Source organism: Diadema antillarum, unplaced genomic scaffold (genome assembly GCF_040938485.1).
Source record: "Diadema antillarum isolate AM-2024a unplaced genomic scaffold, OU_Dant_1.0 seq00000593_RagTag, whole genome shotgun sequence".
Taxonomy (NCBI): Eukaryota; Metazoa; Echinodermata; class Echinoidea; order Diadematoida; family Diadematidae; genus Diadema; species Diadema antillarum.
In genome coordinates, this window is record NW_027271524.1 from 199,344 (window position 1) to 209,803 (window position 10,460).

The 10,460-nt window shown below is 41.5% G+C and overlaps 1 protein-coding gene across 1 annotated transcript in view; it reads right to left on the minus strand.

Annotated features, from left to right (window-relative positions):
* The window catches only part of LOC139735709 (M-phase inducer phosphatase-like), a 36,809-nt gene extending 27,420 nt beyond the window's left edge, over positions 1 to 9,389 (minus strand). The window contains exons 1-3 of the mRNA XM_071646458.1: positions 9,287 to 9,389; positions 4,042 to 4,371; positions 1,979 to 2,088 (exon numbers count right to left, since the gene is read on the minus strand). Of these exons, the coding sequence (XP_071502559.1) occupies positions 1,979 to 2,088; positions 4,042 to 4,166 (235 nt within the window). The 5' untranslated portion in view covers positions 4,167 to 4,371; positions 9,287 to 9,389. The remainder of the gene's footprint in view (positions 1 to 1,978; positions 2,089 to 4,041; positions 4,372 to 9,286) is intronic.
* Between the last annotated feature and the right edge of the window lie 1,071 nt (positions 9,390 to 10,460).

Sequence of the window (10,460 nt, forward strand, 5' to 3'; positions counted from 1 at the left end):
GTTATCCTGGGGGTAGTTATCCGGGGGGTAGTTACCCAGGGGGTAGTTCTCCGGGGGGTAGTTATCCAGGGGGTAGTTATCCGGGGGGTAGTTATCCAGGGGGTAGTTATCCGGGTGGTAGTTATCTGGGGGGTAGTTATCCGGGGGGTAGTCATCCAGGGGGTAGTTACCCAGGGGGTAGATATCCAGGGGGTAGATGTCCTAGGGGTAATTGCCCTTGGGGGTTGTTGCCCTAGGAGGGTAGATGACCGGGTGGTAATTGTCCTAGGGGGTTATGGCCCTGGAGGGTGATTACCCTCGGAGGGTAATTGTCCGGGGGGTAGTTGCCCTAAGGGGGAATAGACCCGGGGGGTAATTATCCGGGTGGTAGTTATCCGGAGGGTAGTTGCCCGGGGGTAAGTGCCCGGATACGGTCATTCTCCAATGTATTATTGTTTACATGCATGGCTGTTGCAATGAAATGCCCCCTATATGTTGAAGTCGACTGCAACAAACAGAGTGATGCATATACAATGTATGTCCAAAAACAAAACATATTTTGTAAGAAATTTCATGAAAATTGAAAACATAATTCTTTGATTTTATCATGTATCTAATGAACATAATGACAATCAGTGATACTGGTAAAAACAAACAAACAAAAAAACAAATTTTCAAACTAGATGAGATACGTCAGTACTCGGTAAGTCTCCTGTTCAAAAACATGTTTATATTTTCTGACTTGTCTTCCAGAAATGAAATACCAATAAAACATTCTCAGCTATGCATTGAAGCATTGTATCGACTCAGCAGTGACTTTGTATTTTCATGATATTGCATAACATAGTACATAAACAGGGGCAGATCCAGGAATTCTGGAAGGGGGGGGGGGGCACAACTAATATTTGTGGTGCCACTTTTGGGTTTCATTTCATTTTTTTCTTTTTATTTCTTTTGTTTTTAACGAAATATAGGGGGAGCGTGCGCCGATTGCGCCCCCCTCTGGATCCGCCACTGCATAAAAGAGACAGTGCCAAGTATATATTTGTAGAATTTGTTGTTGCCCTTGAGCAGAGAAGCCAATGCTCTGAAAAACTCAAAGCATATTGCATTGAGCGAGGATGATGACATACAAATTTGTAGGAGGCTTACATATTTCAGAAATGTAGCATTTTATGTAATCCATTACAATACTGCTTGCTTAACATGTTAACCTGTGTAGAATTTATGCATGCTTCCTCTTTTTGTTCTGCTTCCTTGAGCCGTCACTCATGTTGAATGCATTCTTATGGTGAAGCTACCATATTGTCATCATCCTTGTTCATCATGATTTGCTATCATCTTTGAAAACATTCTTATTCCACATCCCAGTTGCTATAAATTCTTAAACTTAGTACCAAATATTACCAATTAAAAGTTTTTCAAATGTTAAAGTCTGAAATCATCCAGAGGTCTCATTCAAGAAACAGTCATGTAAGGTTCTGTCATACATCAATGTGACAGGGTACAAGTATCATGTCTGCCTACATACTGTATACGCCATAATTTTTGCGAGTCTAAATTTTCCTGAATCGGGAATTCCCGACCATTTCGCGAGTGGTTAAATTCGCGATCGTGGAGTCCTGTACTGAATGGAGAGTGTACACATGTACGTCACATTCACATCGGGATCAGAGTCAATATTTTTGCGTGTCTTTGACTTAACAAATAGCACCTTACTCGCGAAATTTGCGAAAATAAAAACCTCGCTGAACATTGGTTCCATGACATTTGCTCCTGCCACAATTGCTCCCATGAAATATCTCCATCCTAAGCCAAACATAATTTCTACCCACAAACATAACCCCAACCCTAATCCTCATATCAACCTAAACCTAAAAACCTGTATCACAACCTAAACCCTAACCCTAAGTCCTTGGAGAATATATGACAGTAGCAATTGTCACAGGAGTAAATGTCATGTCATCATGAACATCATTCATCTTATCTTTAGGTCTACCGGTCAGCTTACCTGAGCTGTGTGGAGAGGTTCCATGGAACAGAGGCCTAGCTGGAGGGGTTTCCCCTATACTCGACATTGATAGCCTCCTCTTTGGGGTGGAACCGAAACTGGTGAACAAGACAGGGTAATCAGTGATGATGATGAAAAATAATGATGATGATGACAATAATAGGCATCATCGTAGAATAATCATGAAGTCATCACCTAGTCATTACAATGACTATGACAACAATGGTAATCATAGTAGAAATAGTAATTAGTAGTAATAATAATAATAACTACACGAATAACAGTAATTAAAAAACAATAATCAATAATCAACATTAACATTGCATCAGTGGTGTTGTGTGTGTGTGTGTGTGTGTGTGTGTGTGTGTGAGTGTGTGAATGTGTGTGTTTTTGAAAGGGGAGGAGGAGAGTTTCATGAAACAATACATAGTTGACACATATAAGGATGAGCAGCTCAGGTAAGTATATTAATGTGACCCAGCATTACAAAACCAACAAAAAGTCTCCAGACATGGATTTTCAGTTTAGAGCAGATTCTGAAAGAGCTGATTTAAAACGAAGTAAAACTCAATTCAAATGGACTCTCCTGACCTATCCTAATATTGGAAAGAAAGCACACATTCTGGAAAGTGTGTACTGAGTAAAGAGGCTCTGAAGCAAAGGGTTTACTCAAGCGCTTAATCTTTACCAAGCCTAGCTAGCTGTGTGATGAATGGAACAAAAACAGGATGGCAACCACAGGAGCAACAACTAAGGGATTATCAGATTAAGCTGAAATTGAGCATGCTTTATTAACACATTCTGCAAATGATTAATTAATGCAAACTTTCAAAGTAGTTGCATCATCCTTTCCAAAGTTATTAGAGTTAAAAGTGAAGAGTATGGAAAGGGTTTTTAAAGGACAAGTTCACCTTCATAGACATGTGGGTTGAGTGAATGCAGCAATATGAGTAGAACACATCAGTGAGAGTTTGAGGAAAATCCGACAATCCGTTCAAAAGTTATGAATTTTTAAAGTTTCTGCTCAGTCATAGCTGGATGAGAAGACTACTATAGCTTGTGATGTCACATGAGTACAACGGTATAAAGAAAGTATAAAGAAAATTCACCTTATTTTCACTTTTCTCGCATAACAAAAGAACACTCGACTTCTCTCTTTCAGAAGGCAAGGGGAATAATATTATCCTTAACATATATCAGTAACAAGTCCAAGAAATGTGTACTTTATTCAAAAAGTCAAATTTTGTGAAATTCTCTTTTTATTTTCATTTTATCGTTGTACGCATGTGACATCACACAGTGTAGTAGTCTTCTTATCCAGCAGTAATTGCGCAGATACTTCAAAATTCATAACTTTTGAATGGATTGTCGGATTTTCCTCAGACTTTCACTGATGTGTACTACTAATATTGTTGCATTCACTCAATCCACATGTACATGAAGGTGAACTTGTCCTTTAAGAAATGAAAAGGGGACTCTATAAGGCGCACCTTATCAAACTATTCTACCAGAAAGTGTTTGAGAAAAACTGCTAAAAACACAATTTCCTGTTAGTTTTATGATTCCAAACTCTAGTACTGTACGAGCTGAAATTTTCGCGTACAGATATTTTCGTGAATTGATACTTGGAGGACATTTTCGCGTGTTGTTAATTTCGCGGTTGCGAGGGTCTAACTGAACTTAGCTATTCACGCGTTGTTATTTTCGCGTGTTGTTATTTTCGCGGTTCAAAGGCGATTCGCGAAATTCGCGAAAATAAAACCACCGCGAAAATTTCAGCTCGTACAGTATTATGAGAAGAAGCCTTGCTCTTTCAAGAAATACAAAAAACTCAAGATTGGCTGGGTTTACAGATTTTACATATTTTCAGTCCTCACACAAAATCAATGCGTGTGACTTTTTGTTGGTTTTGTGATGCACTGTCACATATGACCAACTCATTGACTTTCAAATGTAAAAAATACATTACAAAGAAATATTCCTCCCCTGTCTGTCTAAATTCTTACTTCCTTGTAATGACAGTTTTGTTACAAGTGTTAGATGTGGCTTACCATGACAGCTCTCCCATGCAAGCAGATAGGGCCGTCATGGGACTGGACTGGGTCTGGGAGAATGAAGGTGAGAAGACGCCCTCGCTGGTCAGCGGGAGCCTTAACTTCTTCCTGTTCCGATCCATGGTCTCGAACTCTGTCCGCAAGCGTGTCGGGAATAAAGATGGGAGTCGATGAATTCTCGGAACGTTGAGCTTGGGAGTTGAGGAAAGTGTTCAGTCACCAGGTACGCGATACGTTGCTGGGCTTGATACGTCTGTGAATAAAAAAGGGCCGCTAGGTGTCGGCTGTTTTCATCTGGCTCAAGTATGTTCTTGAAGGTTGATGGATCTGATTTGATAGAAAATTACATGAACAACCGGAAGAAAAAAAGAAAGAAAGAATTAATAATTAAGAAATGCATCAAATGGAAGGCTATTGTGGATGAAACAAGTAGAGCACAGTATCAATTTGGTGTCAAACAGTCTGACGACCTTTGGTTACTTGGAATGTAATATAACTTGACACTGATAAGAACAAAAGCATCTACATGTAGTTAACCGAATAACTCTGAAGCCTGGGGCATTAAAAAGCATATTACATGCCCAAGAATGTGAGCATTGCACCCCTCTTTGCTTAAGCTGATCAGTTCATCATTGTTGGTACTTTAGAGCAGCATATCTTGTTTATAACTTTTACTACGGTCCAATCAATCGCAATAACTTTATGATCACATCATTTTATACCTGGAACTAGAGGTCAAGAGCACTATAGTACTGTAAATAGGGGTTCTAGTAGTGCAGTTCATTATCAATGTGCAATCATGGTCATGACTGAGCTGAAGTTATTATCCTACCAAATTCAGCATCCTAAGCCTTAAAGGCACTTGGTCACGGTGGTTTAGTCAAATGCATACACGGGCGCACGGCGCAAGTTTCCTATAGAGACCTACGCAATCAACTCCTCTTTAGCGCTTCGTACACTGTGACCCATTTCCCCCGAGTCCGAAGAAGTCCAATCCACTGTAGTCAGTGGTCCAATCACAGTTCGGCTCATGATTCGGCTGAGGGGGATGACAGCTTTAGCAAACTTCTTTTGTGATATAATAAGAAGCACATTATATGCACGCATCCTGGCATTATTACAGACTGCGTGATGCACAGAGAAGACAATAAAGGCAACATTACTTAGCAACACCTACACGCTTTATTCTTGATGACAGCTCAACTTTGGCAAGCTTCGTATCAATGCTAACAGTGATCGGCAGTATAGTCAACAGCACCCTCTGCACTACCGGGAGTATGCGCCTTTAATAGATAAGGACAGCTGTTGTATTAGCAAGTTGGTGCATAGGACACAGATTCTGTGAATGCTGCCCTGAACCATGTACTTAAACACATTAAGTTTATCAACAATGCAGCAGCTGCAGGAGTTGGATGGACATCATTCCACGAGTCCAACATCAACAAGAACATCCTCTGCTCTAGCTTGTGTGATGTTCTATATTAACTTCCAAGGTCCACAACCAGCTTCTCACAATCACTAAATCTACTACGAGATCACCAACTTACATCGAGTCTAGGTAGACTGCTACACGCACAAGCAAGGATGCCTACACTGTGTATCACAATCAAGGACTCAGCAACACCAAAACTCCTTCTTCCCGGAACTGATAAATCTGCCTCTTGTTCAGTGGCCTCTTGTTAACTGTACAGTTGTAGTTAACAAAAATCTAATATGGTCGGCCCCTCACAACAGACAGATCTTCCACTCACTCTGCTGCACACATGTATGCAAGTTCAGTGGTTTGAATGCGACTGCTGCATCTTGTAGGTGAGCAGATGTAAAGCCCATTTCACCTGATAAAGCATGCATGCAAAATAGCATCTTATAACTATGGGTGAGGCAAGTATTAAAGTATGCCAAGTTTTGCGATCTCTTGTATTAGTTGCAACAGAAAAAGGGGAATTCTACCCTGTTTCCTACTTGCCGTCGTCGGGTAAATTAAGTCTGTACAGCAGAGTAAATGGAAGATAATTTGTCTGTTGTGAGGGGCTGCCTAACTGTACTGTACAGTACCTTAAACAAGAGGCTACCAAAGAAGAAGCAGATTTATCAGTATTCGAACTTCCCTAGAACTTTCAGGGCATAGAATACTCTTGATCCCTCTAAATTAGTTTTGTCTTCATTTGGCAAGTGAAAACTAAAAGGTTGCCACAGCTACATGTACTGTAAACATGTTAGATCCAGACAGTTTTTATGTGACCAAAATATCGATCTGTATCTGGCCATCGAGGATATGTTCCGTGGTCATGGAGACTGCATCTGGCTTCACGGATCCCGATATGGCTGATAAAGTCAAAAATGATAAGAGACTCCCTGGGCTCCGGACAGACAGATTTTTCTGTCTAGTTGCTCCCACAGTATAACTGTGTATAATTGAGGGTTCCACCTATCATCACCCTTTGAGAAGGATCTGCAGCTTCTTTATTCCAAAAGTATAAATTTGCCTCAAATATGCCGTAAATACTGCAGTTTCTCACCCTGTGACCATCCTGTTGATTCTGAATCTCAGTTGTAAAATAGTGTCATTTTAGTGCGTGCAATACATTTTCTTCTCGCGGCTTGAAAGGGTAGGGCCTACCTCACTATAAATCATCAGCACTCCCTCACTCCATAAGTAATACACATGAATTTCACGTGTTTAGTTTGGCTTGTTAGTTAGTTTATGAGTTTGTTTTTCGTTTCTTCGTTTTTATTATTTTCATAGCTAATGCATGGCGCTTAATCCCATGTATACCTTTTTGTTCTATAACAACCATGATATGCAGGGATAGCCAGGGTGCCGATGTAAAGGTACCCTGCCGATACGTGGTACGCCTCACTGTACAAGGACTCAGGAGCGCCCCGGGGTTACTTTAACGAACAACGTTAAAAGAATCAACATGATCAAGTCTTGTCGTGTTCTACTCTATAACTTTATTTTGTAGACCTCTAACGTTACTTGTGTAAAGTTGTATGGTAAGGGTACCACCTATCGGCAGGGTACTCTGACATCGGCACCCTGCGTATTATGGCTGTTTGCTTATAGAACGAAAAGGTACGCGCGGGATTATAGTGCCATTAGCTATGAAAACAATAAAAACGAAGAAACGAAAATCAAACTCACAAACGAACTAACAAACCAAACTAAACACGTTTCAATTACACTTCTGCTCAGTAACGACGCATGACTGTGAAATTCACGTGTATTACCTATGGAGGGAGGGGGTGCCAATCGTGAGGTACCCTTTTAAGCTGCGCGAAGAAAATGGAACGCATGCACTAAAATAATGTTATTTTAAAACGGAGATTCAGAATCAACGAGACGGTCACGACATTCAAAACTGCAGTATTTATGGCATGTTTGAGATAAGAATTAGGCGAATTTGTTTTATACTTTTGGAATAAACAAGCTACAGATCGTTATTAGGGTGACGATAGGTGGTACCCTCAATCATACAAGGTCAAGAGTCAAGTCTTGTAACGTTAACTGTTAGACTGGGAGCTGCTGAAACATCGACGCCGAGTAGGCTGCATCACCACATTCCGCGAAGCGCTTGCGGGTCGCCTATCCATCCCAGTTCGAAAAGCCCTGCGTCCGGTCCGAAGGGTTCTCCGGAAATCATCCACTACAAGCTTCATCCCTATCGCCACGAACAAAAACTGTTATAAATACTCGTTTATCCCAAGAACAATCATAGACTTGAACTCACTCCCATCAACAGTTTCTAACATCACAAGCAAGGACTCTTTTAAAGCAGCAACCCTACAATACATCCAGGAGCAAAGCAACTAGACCCCACACTTCTCTCTCCGCGCAATTTTAACACCAGCGCACCCCCTGTCCGGTTGGCCCCTAATAAGGGGTGTTGGACAGTATGGTTGGGTGTTCGTAATACCGGACACCGAACGTTTTTCTATCAATAGAAACGTGAAAAATCTCACAATTTGATTGAGATTTTACTCACGTGTAGAAAAAATACTCCGGATTCACAAGCACGCGCTGAAAATGCGATCTGAGGTACGCGCTCTTAGATGGCGGCTTCGAACGCGTGGGGTGTCATTTTTTCCGCACTCAGTTGCCCTGCTCATTTCAACCGACCACCCTGATAATACGTATAAAGGGCACTTAAATGCGTTTTTTCGACAGGCCGCTGTTTTTTTCTAGCCGTCATTTTCCCCCCAATAATATTTGAATATATTTTGAATCCTTCGATATTACTTTTGAAGGACTGTTTGATGAATTTGAATTGATTTTCATTAGGAAACTTTTCACCGTACCATGGGTAATTGAAATAAATTAGATGAGGCGGTTTGTTTTTTTCATTCATTTCTCGTTTCTGCATCAACTTGTACGGTCGTAGCTAGCGGGCGACAAAATGTTTATGTCATGTGTATGTATGTGTAACGTGTGTGCACGATCGTACAAGCGGCGGTGACAATTTTGCCGTCAAAATCGTCAAATTTTAATTACAGAAGGATACTCTACATCTAACGAGTCAGCAAAGGTAGGCCTAGTTATATGTAGCTACACGATAAACCTTATTCGATTTTGCTAAATTTCGGTAATTTAGAGGGAATACTTAGAATAGTTCTAGTTGTTTTCGCCACATTTTACTCGGTAGCGTAGCCCAGTGGAGAATCGAACACCATTGCGCATAGACCCATGCGTACATTTTCTTTCTGTACGCGCAATGCCATTAGTGCGCGGTCGGTCCATATAGACCCGGTCGGTGTGTTGCACACCTACCATACACATGAAGAAGAAGAAGAAGAAGAAGAAGAGGACTTGTTGAAGGTAGCAGAGCCAATTTACTATGGCATGACATTGTTACACTTTAATGTTACAGTAGAAATCTCAATTAGAAATACTCTATACGAGACTTGTACAGTAGAGCCATTTCTAACATTAGTATGAAAAAGGGGCAATTGTGCAATTGCCGAAAAAGGAGAAGAATTTACATGTCCAGACACTGCACAGCCGTAGATTGTAGCGATGTCTGCCTAGACAGAAAGATCCGTCTGTCCGGAGGACTCTTTTATATTTTGCCATTAACGCTGTCTTGGGGATCCGTGAAGCCAGACGCAGTCTCCGCGGAACATTCCCCGACGGACAGATACAGACCGATCTTTCGGTCAATGTCTGCCTACCCTTTTTACCTGGTCCCTGCGGATGAATGGTGAAGATGTACTAAAAGTGTAACCTGTGAGTGTAAGAACCAACCTGAGTTTGGGGAATGATTGATAGTTGTGTCGACCGAGAGTGAATGATCCTGATTCTGTCGACGTGAACCATGACCTGCTTTTCGATGGAACTGAAGGTGAAGTTGATAGCAGACTTGCACTTGCAGGGCCTCAAACCTAGCTCTATAACTACCTCAAAATGGCAGAAAAACTAGCAGGAAAGACCTCTGCGTGCAGCTGGCGAATCCATGAACTGGAATGAAATCGATTTTCGCCTGCGCCCGACACAGAAAGACCGTACCTCGGTCTACTGTACTACACTATAGGGGTAGGCCATCAATACAATAACTCTCAATGAAGGTCTATTGCATTCAATCCTTTCTACACACACGCGTGTGTGAATGCACGCTAATGCGGAAGTGAAATGCCGCCTTACGTTTGAATGAAAACACACGCGAGTGGCAGAGAGCGTGCTTCGCTTGGTCACATGACACAACACAGACAAAAGACGAGGGCCACGCACAGGTCAGTTTTGATGGGCGCGGGGAATTTGAAGTACAGATGGGTCCTGAGAGTACTTGAAACTGAACAAAGAGCAAGGCAGAGCAAACAAAGCACAATCTTCGAGTTAGCTCACGTTTTGTTTCAAGGAAAAATCTTGATATCAAATATCGCAAGCTTAGAGTGACAAATGAAGGGGTTCAAGTAAATAAGCATGCAGCTAGCCTTCATATTAGACAAACATGGTAATGATTTGACACAGTCATAGGACCTATTGGCATTGCACAAAAGGAACCTTTGTATGTTCGCTGTATTCATCACGATCACTAGCTGTAAAATCTCTGTTAGATAAAGCAGGGAGGTGTCTCACCTCCCTGGATAAAGCAAGGAGGTACTATGCTCGCCTTTAGTACCTCCTTGAATAATCACAGGGAGGCCTACACGTATACTATACATATATTATTAATCTAACATGACACGTAGGATCACACATGACTCGATGTCGATAAAAGCTCATCTCCGGTGAACAGACCCCAACCAATGAGGGGGGGGGGGGGGGCAGCGGCTGCGGGGATAAGAAAATGTAGAAAAGTGATACAGGTATATATGCTGGAGATATATCCATATGCTAGTATGCCCACAGATATTATGATTTTTGCAGAAGCAAGAGTACTTGGAATTACAATCGGGAAAAGCAAGTAAAGCAAGCAGAG